Source organism: Squalius cephalus (assembly GCF_949319135.1).
Source record: "Squalius cephalus genome assembly, chromosome: 10".
In the NCBI taxonomy this organism is placed as follows: Eukaryota; Metazoa; Chordata; class Actinopteri; order Cypriniformes; family Leuciscidae; genus Squalius; species Squalius cephalus.
This window is the reverse complement of record NC_137131.1, coordinates 13,361,576-13,378,750: the sequence shown is the minus strand read 5'-3', so window position 1 is coordinate 13,378,750 and position 17,175 is coordinate 13,361,576. Positions and strand designations below refer to the sequence as shown.

The following is a 17,175-nucleotide window of genomic DNA, read 5'->3' as shown; positions in this document are numbered from 1 at the left end:
GCACGTAAAATCGAGGAGTCGAGGGTCTGTCCAAATAAACTTCCGTTGTCCACTTGATGAAGTTGAAGGCACTTCAAAATGGCGGTGGGGATTCCCCCAAGGGGAAGTGCTTAGGGTTAAATACAGCCGTAGTTAAAATTCTGTCAACTTGTATGACTGCAAAAAATAAACAAAGATCCAGCTCATTGTAGACAGTGGCTAAAGGCTGCAAAGAAACATATATGGAGAGAACACTATGTACTCAACTGTGGTGTCTGAATTTTAAAAAGTCTGAAAGCCCCTCCCCCTCCTCTATATGAAGTTGTATGTAACAAAGTTCGGGAGGAGCACGTTCAGGTAATCAACCAATCAGCACAAGAGGAAGCCGGTATAAATAAAGCCTTTCCTCACCTCTGTCTCATGTCAAGTTTCACAGCATCCCTCCACCACCCCATCACCTCACTCTCGGCTGGTTTCTATCCCAGTAAAAGGGGGAGTACTCTGGGTTCGGGCCAAATTCCAAGCTTGGAGCCCTCCCCCGGACAGCACGCCAAATACGCTTAAAATACGCCTACATTTGATTTCATGTACGTGTGAACGCGTGAAGTAATTAAAGTTGCGAGAGTTGAGAGCATGAAGTGTCCAACATCCAACACTTCCTTTTTTTCTGTTAATTAAGTGCATCATCCAGAATTTTCAGTGTGAAAATGCTACAAAACAACATAGAATAGTGCATTCGGACACAAAAAAGAACACACACCAACACCGTAATTGAAGTGACATGCTTTACTTGATCTAGTACAATCACTGGAGAACATGTCATTGTAAACCATTAGAACATATACATCTAAAAGAATAAACTTAAATAAATTAATAATCAACAAAGTAAACAAAGATAAACAATACATAATGCCATATACTCTGAAATAGCTTTTTTTTTTCTCAGAGAAAAAAATATATTTTGTGTGCGTATGTGTATATAATTATATTTAGATTTTAAGAGAAAGGATTCAATGAGAGATGCCACAGGCCGAGGCTGCATGCAGTAACACAGCAGGCATGTCTTATCGAAACATATAAGTGTTAATGTGTACACAAGTTACATTGAAGTTAAGAAAAATAAATTATCATACTCTACTCTTACATATTACCCATGTAGAGACTGATTTACATTTACACCCTTGCCAGCATTCAGAAGAAACATTGACCATTCTATCACAATTGGGAGGGTGAGAATATAGTTCAAATAGAACTGGGAAAAGAAGTAAATTACAGGGTCATGTTTTACTTAAGATGCACAAACTAGCAAGGAACTAGTTCGTTTTTTTTTTAAACCTTTTTTATTTGATTACTCTCATCTAATTATTTTGTAAACACACAGACTATGCTATATATTACAATTAAAGTCTGCTTTATTATCTCAATATCATCTAACCAGGCAAGCAAAATAACATCTTTCGTAGACATTAACTTTTAAACAGATTTCCTCTGACAGTATATCTGTGTCCTGTTCAGTAAGTCCTGATAGATCTTTGATCTTATAAACCGAGGAAAGGAGTCTTTCTCCATGAGGCTGTACACTTTAGCTTGGACTTCATTGAGACTGTTGGAAGTTGGCTCCAGAAGCCTCTGTTTGGTTTCCTCTCTGGTCCTGTGGTCTATGTTAACCTTCAGAGATATAAGAGTTAGAGAATATTAAATTCTGTACAAATACTCTTGATAACAGCATAGAATAAAACAAACCATTTCCCAGCACAGCCAAAGTGAATAGACTATAAATGGTATGGTCATCAAAGTTCACACAAAAACATCTATCACTGTCTCTGATGATCATGGTTCACGCTTCTCCACCGTCAAAAATTTTATTAAGCTCGTTGGTGCACTGTCTGAGCCAAGAGAGCAGGGTTATTACATTTGGTAGATACGTCTCGTCTTGAAGGAGCCAAACTGAAGCTATTTGTGTTTTCTGTGACCCGCACAATCAGGATGCTTAAGGACAGCGCTGTGCTTCCCGAATAACAAGCAGTGATTCACAATGTAACTGAAGGTCATGCTGAACAAGAAGATGATCTTCATGTTTGAAGCCAGGGAACAACTAAAGTGAGCGTAGGTGGTGCTAAAGAACAAACTCAGAGGGAGGAAAACTCTTTATAGCACAGGTCTCAAACTTGGAAGTGCATTGTATAAGCAATTAAAAAGTCATATACATATATATATATATATATATATATATACATATATATATATATATATATATATATATATATATATATATTAGGGCTGTCAAACGATTAATCGCGATTAATCGCATCCAAAATAAAAGTTTGTTTTTACATAATATATGTGTGTGTACGGTGTATAATTATTTTCTATATATAAATACACACACATGCATGTATATATTTAAGAAATATTTGCATGTATATACTGTGTATATATATTTATATTATATATAATTTATATTATATATAAATATTTTATATATAAATAACACATTTTTCTTAAATATATATGCATGTGTGTGTATTTATATATAGAAAATAATTATACTCCATACACATACATATATTATGTAAACACAAACTTTTATTTTGGATGCGATTAATCGCGATTAATCATTTGACAGCCCTAATATATATATATATATATATATATGCACAGTCCTATGAACATTTTCAGTAGCCATTGCTGCCTTCAGTGTCACATGATTCTTCTGAAATTATTTAAGTTCCTTTTTTAATTTTATTATTTCATTTTAATTTTGATAAGTGTTGAAAACAAATGTGTTTAATATTGTGGATTCTTTGTTGAATAGAATGTTCAAAAGACCAACATATGATATATATAACATGTTATATATATAACATAAATTCTGCCTGCCAGGATAAGACACGAATGCCTGTCACAAAACATGCTGATAAAAGCTCACAACAACGATGAAGAACAGGAAACTGGCTCTTTAACAACAAAACTCAGGAAAATCTCACAGAATATACTTCACACATGTTACCATACACAAATACAGAGGGAGGACTGAAGGCTTAAGTACACAAAGCAAGTGAGATAATTAACAAGGTGAATGAGAAGGCACAGGTGACTGGGATAACTAATTAAGCTGACTGAGGATAACACAGGACACAACCAAAAACACAATGAAAACAACAGAACAGGGCATTATACTTGTTACATCTGGGGCCTATACCATGATGGTAGTTAAACAAATTCTGGGTTACAGGATTAGTTTCAAGTTGACAAAACCAAATAAAGGTATATACCTGATAAAGGTATTGAGAGAATTGAACTTTTAAGCTCACATGTAGTAATTGCATAGCTTTATCTATTTATTTTAAAGCGTATTTATATTACCTTTAAATATTTATTCATTTAAACTGTGCTTAATAATAATTAAACTAAACTTGTCCATGTGTGATCGATGAAGGGTATAATAATTAGCCTACATAAATAATATCTAAATGATGCAAAATTATTATTCTAAGTAAGCATTACTAAAAGCCTGAAGATTTTGTCTTTAAAAATCATTTGCTATCTAGTGACCGTTAATTTGGAGTAGAAACAGGTGGAGTGACTTTATCGCATCAGACATGTGTCACTTTGCTCACCGCTGATTGGTCCAAATTCGGTTTGCAACCTTTAACCTGGAACATAACCTGCCCCAGACCAGGTTAGCCGTGGAGCGGAAGTTAAGCTGGATCCCAAATGGCATGCTTCATGTGGACTCGTGGCCTTAAACTGCGCGTGCTCGCCTAGTGTACGAGTCCGTAGGTGTCCCATTCTGCATTTCAGCGCTCAGAAGTGTGCTCTCTTTGTGCCCTCGAAGCAGACTTCAGCGAAGCCCGCACTTTCTAACTCCACACGAGTTACCTACCCAGGAATCATTGCGAACGCCCAATCAGATAAATGAGGGGAGGAGTTTCGGTGGCATGATGTCATCAAGCATGTCCCAAAATACACTCTCGCGTGCCCTTGTGGACTTGAGGCCAGCGCCCCTTAGGTCTGCACTTCCTGACGTCACCAAGTGTGAACTCGAAGGAGGTCCACAAGGCTGGAGTGTGCCATTTGGGATCCAGCCTTACTATGGCGATGAACACTGCTAAAAGCCAAACCACTTTCATGGTGCCTAAAACCCAGGGTTGGCGCAAACTAAACTGAAACATACCTGGCTATCCACCTAAACCGGCTTCATGGTATAGGCCCCTGGAAACATTGCGTACATACAAATTGGAATGTTTTAATATACTCTTTGCAATTACGTTATTTAGCAACACCATGAAAAGCTTTGGTGATTCAAACAAATACTGTTTGTTCAGGTGTAGTTGCTATGGTTTTATAGAAGGAGTCAACATACCTCTCTGGGTGCATGAATGTCAATAAATTCCTTGAAGATCTTACTGGCCTTAGACATCATCTTAGCAGGGGATTTGATCTTTTTATAGTCCTCACAAGCCAACCAGAACTCGATATTTTCATCACTGAACTCTGTTTTGAGGAAGGTTCTGAAAGCTGCCAAACCATCTATGAAATAAAGATGAATACGATTACAGATAAACATCTTACTTACTATATTAAAACCAGTATATCTTTGTCATGTCTAATATGCCATATCTTGGCCATGCTGGCTACAGGAAATTCTTCTCAATGACATCAAGCTGCAGAAGTGTAACATGTTCCTGGATAAACATATTTGTTGATCCTGGAACAACATTCCAATCTACCAATACGATTTGAGGGACAAGTTTACAGTTTATGACAAGTTTATGGTTAGGTGCATGGTTAGGTGCTTATATATCAGGGTTATTCACCTAGCATTTAGGGGTATGGGTAGGGTTACATTTTCAGACAGGAATGTTGTTCACAGAATCAACAAAATATGTTGACCCAGGGATGCATATAATCAGGACGTGCCACCAAGCAAAAGCAATTTTTTTCTTTGTCATATTTGTGATGTGCTTAAAATGAGAGAATACACCAACATTCATCTGTTTCAGATAAAACTGAATGCACTTTTAGCATCACTCACTGCACATTTCACTTTGAAAGGGCTGCATAATGTGCAAGCAACGTAATATCATTCTGCAGAAATGTCGCCTCAGGGATGTTTTTCCAATGAGCCTGGTTGGATTAAACATGTATGGTAGTGATTTTATGATCATCATATGTTTTTTGTTTTTTTTTTGCTTATTTTTACCCTGAATCCTTTTTTGTGTGAGGTAGACTTCTCAGTTAAAGTCCACACAAACAGCAGGGTGGGTAAATGAGACAATAGTGCTTCTCTGGAAATTCAATGAAAGGACAATCAAGAGGCAGTACAGAGGCTAAATGTTCTCCTGTTGGCTAGCGAACAAAATGTTCTCCTTTGTTGCCTCCATTGTTTTTTTTTTTATAAAGTGATTTTCCGCTGAACATGTATCCTGTTAGACACAGGAAGTCATTTATATCTGAAATGCTTTTTACAGATCACGCTACCTGAAGGGGAGATTTTACACAGCATACACTGTTAGACATTTTATCGTATTTTTGCGGTAACTTACTGGCAGCACTATTGCCAGTAAGTTACTGTAAGTTCCCCTTTAAAGTAGCTTACCTGTAAATGTGTTTTACGGTAAGATGCCCTTACCGCAATTTAATTTTACAGTATGATGCCCTTACTGCAATTAAATTTTACAGTAAGATGCCCTTACCGCAATTTAATTTTACAGTATGATGTCCATACCGCAATTTCATTTTACAGTATTATAGCCCATTTTACACTATTTTATTATTTATATTTTACATGAATGCTATTGAATTTAATAAATTCCAAAAAAGCGACTTGAGTCCATGTACATCAGCATATTCTTTATTCACTCTCACAATCAATTACATCCATTTTATTTATTTATTGTGATGCAACATTAGGCAAGGCAGTTTTATACCCTGGTAATTAATTGAAAGTGAGTGAAAGACACAGCCATAATGGTCATTGAAATACATAACATCAACAATTCATTTTACACATGGGGTACTTTTTTATCCCTGTGTGCACCAAACCCATATTAAGTGTTTGCTGTCAAAAAAAGCTATTTTTTGTTTCATCTGACTGTAGAACCTGTCCCGTTTGAAGTTCCAGTAGTGTCAAACATTCTATGGACAGATGAAACAAACAAACAAAAAAGAGCTTTTTGGCAGCAAACACTTAATATGGGTTTGGTTCATACAGGGATAAAAAGTACCCCATGTGTAAAATAAAATACTCTGCTGTATCTTTAATGCTGTGGGCCTAATTTTCTGCCAGAGGTCCTGGACATCTTGTTCAGATACATGGCATCATGGATTCAATCAAATACCAACAGATAAAAAATCAAAACCTGACAACCTCTGCTAGAAATCCTATAATGGGCCATGTTTGGATCTTCCAACAGGACAGTGATCCAAAAACAAAGATCAAAATCAAAACAAAAATGGGTCACTGAGCACAAAACCAAGCATCTGCAATGGCCATCCCAGTCCCCTGACCTGAACCCTATAGAAAATGAATGGGCTGAACTGAAGAGAAGAAGCGTCAACATGCATCTGGGAATCTGAAGGATGTGGAGAGATTCTGTATGGAGGAATGGTCTCTGATCTCTTTAGGTGTTCTCCAAACTCATCAGGCATTATAGGAGAAGACTCAGAGCTGTTATCTTGGCAAAAGGATGTTGCAAAAAGTATTTAATAAAAGGGGGCAAATAATTGTTCCCAATGTGTTTTGGAGAAAGACATTTATTTCATAATGTGATTTTCCCCCCACTTTCAATTCTTTTACTTCAATAAAAGGTTAGATTTTTGCATTTTTTTAAAAAAAAATTCAATATCAAAAGGATAAACAATGCAGATTTATTTTTTTAAAGCCATCTTTGATCATATTTACCAAGGGGGCAAATAATTCTGACAAGCACTGTATGTCTGTCACAGTTTAGGCACTTGGTTGAAAATAACCTATCACCAAGTCTTCATTCTTGCACCCAGATATGGGTGGGTCCCTCCTTTATTCCCAATAGGTGAATATTTAATATATGATCACTTAGGGAAAAAAGCAATAGCACAAATCTCCTCAACAAGTTGCATGGTTTGATCAATGTTCATGATATAACTGTGCATGTGGGATGAGTTCTGAATTTTAATACCTAGCATTAGGGGGTACCTCAGCTTTTGCAAATGGTTTGCTGACTTGTTTTTAAATACTACTATTGATAGATTTTAGAAGTATTTAGCATGAACAAATGTCCTGTTAACAGCACTGAGAGAGGCTATTTGTGGCACGTCTGGGGTGTCATTGCTGTGAGATTCAGGGAAAGACACACACACACACACACACACTCTGTTCTAATTGATGCTCGAATTAAGCCTGAGGAAATAAGGCCTGTCATTTTGTGTGCAATCGACGAGAGAAGTCACAGCCAAACGCGTGACTCACAGGGAAATGGCGCCCTTTACTTAATATGGAAAGCTTCTTACATAACTTGCTGGTGAACTTGGCTATATCATGGCTGAACTACAGTACATCCCTATAGAAATACAACTGACTGAAAAGACAAAAACGATTCTTTTTTTGTAAGAATGATTTGGAGAAGTGTGGCTGGTGTACAGTGTTAAAATACACACACGCACACTCACACACACATATAAAAACATAATTTGCTTAAATATAGATTATAATTTATTTGTTTAGTAGCACTTTTCACAACACAGAAAAGCTTTTTTAAAGCAGCTTTACAGAAAATATTTTCTTAAGATAAGAAACTAAATGCTTTTCTTACATTTAGTAGAGTAGAGCTCGTTGATAGTATTGTTTATATTTTTTACATTTTGCGACAATACAAACTATCAAAAGAAGTTGGACTACAGGGCTCAACGCTAAGGATTTTTACTACTGGTTGGGCCAGTAGTTGTTCGAATATTTACTTGTGACCCCACCACAAAAAAAGTAGTTGATAAATAAAATATGCCTATATTGTCTTCGTTGTTTTTGACCCATAACCTTAACAAATAAGGTTGTGACACCAAAAACTACTAATAATAAATTTTATAATAAATAGTAATAAACTCATATACATTTTTTGATACAAGTATTGTTAAAGACAAGTAAACTGTCAATAATAAAATATGAACAAATAATACAATTACGAACAACAACAACGCAAATACAATAGACCAAGCATACACATAAAATAAACACTGCTTTTCATGTTTTTCAGGTAAGTCTAATAGTAATTTTCACATTTTCAGGTAGAGAAAATGAATAATCAAATGTAAAATAACACTGCATAGTCTTCTTCACTGTATAAAATAAATATATATGAATCCTTATTAAGGTTACAAAAGTTATTCAGTCAAGAGCAGTAAATTATTTTTTTTGTCTTTTTTGTTTGATTAACATTACAAGACAGCAGGTTTATTAGGCTGCTGTCACTTTAAGAGATGCACGATCCAATATACTGTTAAACATGCACTTTATTTCTCAACTGTTTATGTTCACTTAAGACATAACAGACTATGTTTACTAGGATGCTCGACGAGACCGGCCTTTTTGATGTAATTTTGTGTGAATGTTCATTCAAGCATAAGAAAGGCTTGAAAGAGAGCTCAAATCAGCATCCACACGCTGTCTGAGAAGCGGCTTTCTGGGCGCACACTTCGAATGCCCCAACTGAAGAATAACGCAAATAAGCTCAATAATTCAGACCCATAAACTTTATCATGAATAGTGCGACTTACATTTATTGGACAGCAGAGCATCAAATGAATCTGCCCATCTGGTCACTTCATCATTGGATAACCTGAGACGGCCAAGGATACATGATCAGGTACAGTTATGAGACAGCTAATTAAATATTTTCCTTTTTTTTTTTCTTGAGGGAACAACAAATTACTCACTTCAAGTATCTTGTGGACCTCTCCTGAGCGGGAGGCAGGAATTCTGAAAAATCGCTGCATGAGTCTGATTTGTTAGACAGGCACCCTAGTCTAGTTTTCATGGCCCTGAAAAAAAAAAGAAGAGGAAAAAAGATAAAAGCAATCTTCAATAACAAGAGATTAACAGCTGTCAATGACATTAGTGTATTCATAAGAGACCGGTGATGATCTATTTTTAGAACATACCAAATTACTGATAATAATGACAACAGCTCAGGTGTGCATAATAGCCCGTCTGATTAGATTGCATTGATGCTCACAGATGCATTATACAACACACCATTGCAATGTTCACTAATTATCTGGAGATGTGGATTCACTGTATTGTAAACATGAATATTCTTTCAAAATGGGAATCATTGAAATGCAACAGCGCACCTGGCCCTAAAAAAGGCATTATCATGAATTCTGTATGTATATTTACATCATAGAAGAATCAATCAGGGCCGAGAGAGCGAGAGAAAGAGAGATACTCACATTAACTCTTACATGATAAACTATAAGATAAATGGATACTCACTGAATGTCCTTGCAATGCAATTTCTTCCAGTCAAGTGAGGAGTTGATTTGCCTGTGAAAATGATAAAGATTTAAACGTATATATACTACTCATCAGTGAGCATATTTTTCTAATTACTATTCCCAAGGCTCACAATTACTAATGCCAGATGCCACCTTTTCCCTTGATGCAATATAAAACATTTGGACCAACATAAGACTCACGTTATTTTGCTTTTGTTATTGCACCTGCAGTTCCAGGCACGTTCAGTTCTTCCAAAGGAACATTTCCAAAAAGTGAATAAATAAAATTTCACTCTCTTACCATTTCAATCCACAAAGCTGATGCAACCTATTGCTTTCACATGTAGTTATTTTTAATTGGAAACACTGCATGGAATTGACCATTCTTTTTCTGAAGGATTGTGATTTCCTGACACAGAAAATATGCATGAGTAATTCCTCTCAACATGCATAAAAAAAAAAACCATGAGAACAGGACTTTGTGTTATTGTACACTTTGATGGGAATCAGAAAAGCCACTGGTTTGTCTACCACGGATATTATGAAAGAGGAGGTATATTCCAAGGTATATTTTAATCTGTGTGCTTGCATGGTTAGCTTTAGTAGTTCTTGACATAAAAAGCAGTTTCATTTGTGTCAAGTATCACATTTCTGTTTATTTTTGTTTTGTTGTATTCATTATTGAATATTTTCCTGTTTCTGATAATTGCTAAATGGAGTGCAAGTTCAAGGAAATAATGACATAATTTATTATTATTTCTCAACCCTGTTTTCGTATCTTTTTTCATTTGACTAATTACAAATGAAAGGTTAAAAAGTTTAGGGATCAAATCTAAATGCGCTGAAGTAAAGTGAATTATTTTATAGTGCTTCCATTACTGAATATCTTTTTCAAGCAGGGTGAAATAAATAAATAACATGAGCCCCCTTGTGTTTTAACCATATGTCCCTTCTAAAGCATCACAGAAATTATGAATTTCTAATTGCAGTCTGACAAACAATCCGAAAATTCTCACAAGATTGGAATATTTTAGTGATTCGCCGGATGCTTGAGGCTTATTCTTCATTTCCTTGCACTGGATGAGAACACGTGCCATGCTATTTATAAAATGCTCTGACGAATCTATCTAGGCAGGGAGAAGCCAGTTCATGTTCTATCCATGCATGCAGCACAAATGGAGCTACAGGGAGCTAAATAAAAGATACTCTGATGTTTCACCCTTATAAAATCACCATGAGATGCCCAAAGAAATAAAAACATAGCTAACATTCTCCTTTCGTTTTTGTGAGTGCTCGGAATTTAATATTCTCAATTTCTCTTTGATGTAGGAATCCGAGTTTCTGTGCTGAGTAATTTCATAGTTGTGGGTCCTGTCTCACTTCGAATGGAATGTTAATGGGTTGCAGTGAAACTCCCAAATGCTGAATTTTAGTCTGTTTAGTTAAGCATACACTGCTGGAAATGCAGTTCATAGTAGGACAGCATAATCACAATGTTAAACTAAAAGCTTATAATATAATATAATATAATATAGGCTAATACACTATAATATAGGCTAATCTAACTGTCGCGATCATGCCTTGTTTCATTATATTTTGTTCTGTTTAGTTTCATTTTCACTGTCTTTGCCTGAGTTCTCCTTTGTTACCATGGCTTATGCATGCTAGGCCAGTAGTTGGCGATGCCACTTTGTAAAGAAACACTACGCGTCTATAAACTAAACATGTAATACGTATGCCCATGACATCACCGTTTTCACAAATGTGCGTTTTTTTGTAGTTACACAAACTACAAAAAAAAAAAAAAAAAAAAACTACAGGACACTGAGACAATAATGGTGTTTTTTTTTTTTTCAAGAACATGCACTTTGGAACCCGTTTTCAAAAGTTTGTGATTTCAGGCCCCCAAAACACTATTGTTGTGTAAATGAATGGCCAAAACGCATTAAAAGTTGTAGTTTTTATGCGTGTTCTAAACGGTGTCGTGTAAACGCCCTAAGCCCTCAGCTTTCAACGGTTAAGTTGTAGTGTTTTTCTAGTTCTCTGTGTTTATTTTTTCTTATTTATTTATTTTTGTGTGTGTGGGGTGGGGTGGGGGTGGGGGTGTGGGGGGATTATAGGCTACTATACAACGCTGTGACAATAATGTAATATAAAACTTTATTTTGATGGTCCCTTGTGAACATTCTGTTGACTATAAGTAACTTTGCAACTACATGTCAACTAAGTCTCATTAGAGTATTAGTAGACTGTCTTCTTAATCTGCTATCACTTTATTGTGATGCTCCTCCTCCAACAGACATTGTACTGACTAGGAACTTTGCAAGTACGTCAACGTATTCTGACCCTAGCCCTACCAATCTATTAATACTCTACTAACACTCTAATGAGAGTTAAACAAATATTTTGGGCTAATCAATGATAATTCAGTAACGTGAAAACTGGCACATTGATTTTTATGGTCCCCTTACAGATAACAGAAAAGAACTCATGAAAAGTGCCCCATACCCTAATGCTCAGTAGAACATGTGAAGGTCCCTGTAGTGTTACTGTCTGATGGAGCTCAGTGAGATGTCAGGTTTCCCGCTGAGGCTCCTCTACCCACTATCAATTTGCTATGCCATCTGATCTTCAACCCTCGCTCTTGCTATTTTTAAATTCCAAGCTCTTTGGTCGTCCATGTTAAAAAAATAATGTAGTTGCTTTTACCAGCCTTAAATTAGTTTTGCTTTCCACGTACTGGAATAAACAAGGTGAATAGAGTTTTAGAGTGCCTAAGATTTTAAATATTTTAAAGTTCTCCAGCAATGCTTACAGACAACATATGCTGACTCATGTATAATAAATTGCTTGTGATGTTCCTCATTTGTCAAGTCGCTTAGGATGAAAGCATCTGTTGAATGATTAAATGTAAATGTTGCTGTGATAAACTATGGTCTCCCAGCCTGACCAAGCTGGTTTCCAAGACCAATTATCTTAAAAGTGCTAAAAAAAACCCCCATAAAAACAGACCAGGAGGCCACTTAACCACCTTAGGTGGAACTAAGCTCTTTTTTTTTTTTTTTCAGCATGTTGTAATCCACTAAAAGAACATTTCTCTTAGGGGTTTGTGGGAGTGAGGGTTTAGCTCCTGTTTTAGAAAGGTGCATCTGTGCCCCAGAGACACTACCTTCATTTACACCCTGCTTCACACTTTGCCATGACAGTTGCAAGGTAATGCCTGGCTACAGCCCGCCAACGTTTCTTTCCCTTCTATTTTTGTCAATGCCCTTTCCTCTTTGAGGTCCTCACCTATGTAACGTGATGGCTACTGTCTCCTCAAATCACATTCGGTCCAACAAAACTCTGAAGTTAAGGTCACCGTTACTTTATTTAGATATCTTCAAAATAGCAAGGCCTGTTTGACTTTTCTATGATAAATTATTTCATGTGATTTGATGTTGTACACATTATGCAGAAAATTGAGAATAAGTGCTCCTTATCAGTGTGAGGTCTCATTAAATCTGGGACAGAAAGACATCTGTTTGAAAAAGGTTAGCACATAGTGGCTATTCTGGGAAATGGGACATAATTCAGACAAATTGGATAGAACTGCAATTGTGTGAATGTGGTACGAACAATAAGCATTAGCACAATTACATGAGGAACACTTTTTCTCAAATGCCACTGTCTGGTTTTAATATATTCCTACTCTCTTTGCTGACAGGCCCAATACAAAGACCCCACAATTTAGTTCAACATACCTTGGTAGAACTTTATAATAAATTATGGTACAAAGTCATTAAAAACATTATATAAAAAATTATATCATCTGCTTTTTCTACACTTATTTTCAAGGAAATTAATGACAACATTATTTAAACATTGTAAACATTATTTAAACATTCTCAGAAAATGAGAATGATACACTTCTGTTGAATATATATATATATATATATATATATATATATATATATATATATATATATATATATATATATATATATATATAATTCAACAAAATATTTAACAAATGAACATGTAAAAATGGTGTGGGTGAGGGTGGGGGGTGTTAAACTTTGTCAGTGACAGGTATTTAAATTCTGTGGAAATCTGCAAAGCTTTTTGTGTATGCAGATCAAGTGGGACTAGATTGTGCATAATCGATTATTAACATAAATAAAACTAAACATCCATTAAAAGGAATTACTAAAAGATAATTTATTAAAAAAGACATTTATTTGATTTTTCAACTATTTGAAAGTGCATTAACTAAAACAGACATACTACATCCGCCATGTTGTCATTATCACGTGACCTACCAGCGTCAGTGATGTCGCTTCACTTCCATTCATAAACCGTCTCCTGTGGCCTCATGGGATAGTAAAGTGTCCATCGTATGTACATTTCAGAATCTCGTCTGAAGTAGTAGGTCATCCGAGTACTTTTCGCCTACTGTTTGTCAAATACTATAAATTCGGACATACTACTCTGTTGGCGTACTATTTTTCGCATACAATATAGTAGCTAAGTATTCAATTTCGGACACAGCGTATGTTTTGATCATCGTTCTGAATCAGATCTGCATGTAGTCTTTGACAAAAAAAGTGTTTTCTCAGCTTTTTGCTCAAAATGTTGCTTTATGAAACTTACCCACATTCAAGTATTGATAAAAAAAGCATTAAGCTAGAATAAAACATTATTCTTTTTTCCCCCCCCCGTTTAAAAGCAGAGGCTGTGTTCTTTCTTTTGATATATTGCCTGTTCACAACAACATATTCTGGGGGCCATGATAATTTTGTGATAATGATAATGATAAATGATAATGATAAAAATGCTGGCTGTGGCTGGCAACTTTAAAGGGATAGTTCACTTTGAAATAAAATTTTGGTATGTTTTAGCTTACCTCAAGGGCATCCAAGATGTAGGTGTCTTTTTTTCCGCAGTAGTTTCAATTTTGATATTTTTAGGTCAAACCGTTCTTGTCTGTCAGTCATTTAATGCAGGTCTGTGGTCTCTGTCTCAAAGAGCATGCACAGAGTCCAAATTAAAACAATTCCCCATCGTCCAAATTAAACAATTACCCATCGTAAGTACACATTGATGGCCTAAGACACGAAACGAGCGGTTTGTGTGAGAAAACGAACAGTATTTATATCGTTTTTACCTCTTATACACAGCCACGTCCAAGTGATCTGAGGGCGCGCGCGCATCCTGGTGTGTGATATATACACTAGATATATATACACTAGATGTCGCCTTGTCTACGGCAGTTCATTGGAACGAATGTCTTTAAGGCGACATCTAGTGTATATATCTATGCACCAGTCTGCGTACACGTCACACACCAGGATGCGCGCGCGCCCTCAGATCACTTGGACGTGGTTGTGTATAAGAGGTAAAAACGATATAAATACTGTTAGTTTTCTCATACAAACCGCTCGTTTCGTGTCTTAGGCCATCAATGTGTACTTACGATGGGAAATTGTTTAATTTGGACGATGGGGAATTGTTTTAATTTGGACTCTGTGCATGCTCTTTGAGACAGTGACCACAGACCTGCATTAAATGACTGACAGACAAGAACGGTTTGACCTAAAAATATCAAAATTGAAACTACTGCGGAAAAAAAGACACCTACATCTTGGATGCCCTTGAGGTAAGCTAAAACATACCAAAATTTAATTTCAAAGTGAACTATCCCTTTAAAAAATAAATAAAAAAACGCTGGTAGGGAAAGAGTTAATTAATGAATGCCAATATGTCAATGATGCATGCTAACATATTATAATAACATGCATTAGTTTAGTTAGATTAGTTATCCATACCTCAAGTGTTTCTGCTAAGAAAATCCCCGTTGGAATTGATAAACATCCCACATAAAGTTACGAGTCTCTTCATATTTATGTGCATTGTGCTTTTAACTACAGTTTCACCATTTCAAAGATTGATAAATGTCTGCTAAATGACTAAATGTAAAATGTAAATGATTATAACATCCATGCAGAGAATGGATGCTGTTGTTGAGTCTGTACAGCAGAATGAAACATATCTCCAGTGTGTCTTAAAAAGAGCAGTGGGTGGTGAGTGTGGATGCTTCAAAGTCTCTCCTCATCTCTGTCACTTCCCCTCGCTGACATTTACAAACCTACAAAGCCCTCACAGTTATTGCAGGAGAGATGGATTAGCTGCCCAATCCCTTCAACAAACAGTTTTCATTGTGCATGTCAGAAAATTAAAATGGTGTAACTTAAGTAATCGATATGACATATTATTATTTGATTATACAGTATAACTCAAATAAAATTAATGTTCTGTATGTTTTTTCTGTATGTTGTAATAAAAAAAAAAAAAAAAAAATCAGCATTCATGGAAACACGTTTAAACAACGTCCACAAAAGAACACTGGCAACATCATAAAAAATTAAAAATTATCACAAACTGCAGTTTCCATCATTTATAAATGTTACAGTGTGAAAGCCAAATAGATGATCTGTTTTTCTTAGTTGCACCCAATTCCCTACACAAGAGAAGACATGACAGAAGGACAGATGGTGAGAACTGTGCGCTATGACAAATATCCTAGACACACAAAGCCAGTGTGAGCAGCAACTTATGCAACAATCGATCAGTGATATGAATATGGAGCCTTTACCTTTACAGTTCACTGCCGTTGATGGCAGCTCTTTGATTCAGGATGGAGACGCTTCTTTATCCGATGGGTTTAACGTGGCTCTGTTCTTGTGTAGAGATATCTACTGTTGCCCACATGTAGCAATCATCACACAGCGTGTTCATCGGTGTGAAAGCGTGAGGGAGCGATGAACGGGAGAGAGAGAGAGAGAGAGAGAGAGAGAGAGAGAGAGAGAGAGAGAGAGAGAGAGAGAGAGAGAGAGAGAGAGAGAGAGAGAGAGAGAGAGGAGGGAGAGAGATGAGACGAGAGGGGAGAAAAATAAGCAGAGGGAGAGGCTTTGTCAACACACTGGTCTCTCTGGAGATTCAAAGGGCATTACTATGCCGTTTTGTTTTGCTCCGTCTAGGCTTTTCACTGTCATGTTTGTGTTGCGAGGTCTCTCGCTGTCAAACTGTTATTCTGCATGGATGTATGTCATAGAAAAGAGGGAAATTTGAGGTCTAGCATGCAGGTTTTGGCCGAGGTAATGGGTTCCTTTGAGGAGAGGAACAAGGAGACTAAATCAAGCCGGCGTAGACATCAAAGCTGCCTTTTTATCCCGCACTCACAGTGGCAAATCCTTGCTGGGTTTAAAATGGGGACATGCTGGCCTCATTTGATAGCTCTTATCTGTGTGTGGGCTGTAGACTGACTACTTGAGTACCCAGTATTCTCAGTTCTCAACTGGAGGCATATTATGTCCTCAAAATAGTGTCGTATCATCTTAGACACTCATGTGAACACATACAGGCACATGTGAATAATGCACAGCCGACAGACCACATGAATTGGAGGTTGCTGACGAATTGTTCAAAGCCTTCATTAGAGCTTTTTCAGCTGATGCTATTCACTGCCTCTATAAAAGACCTAAACTTTCAGAATCACTGTTTTAAAGGCAGTTGTCTTAAGGATGGCCCACCTTAAATATATTTAAAATCTTATCAGATTTTCAAAATGTGAGAGACCAAAAACATGACGATAAAAAAAACAAAACATAGATTTAACAGTTTTGTTCCTATAGTGTGTGGAGTGCCAATGTGGCATATTGCCAGTGTGCCAATGTGGCAGTT

The 17,175-nt window shown here is 36.4% G+C and overlaps 1 protein-coding gene across 1 annotated transcript; it reads right to left on the bottom strand.

Annotated features, from left to right (window-relative positions):
• Positions 1-746: 746 nt before the first annotated feature.
• Positions 747-16,425, bottom strand: rgs8 (regulator of G protein signaling 8). Its single transcript, XM_079884833.1, has 6 exons — positions 16,088-16,425; positions 9,452-9,502; positions 8,893-8,997; positions 8,734-8,795; positions 4,346-4,512; positions 747-1,647 (listed from the first exon to the last, which is right to left on the bottom strand). Exons 3-6 carry the CDS (start codon positions 8,991-8,993, stop codon positions 1,453-1,455), a joined length of 525 nt encoding a protein of 174 aa, XP_079740959.1. The 5' UTR covers positions 8,994-8,997; positions 9,452-9,502; positions 16,088-16,425; the 3' UTR covers positions 747-1,452.
• Between the last annotated feature and the right edge of the window lie 750 nt (positions 16,426-17,175).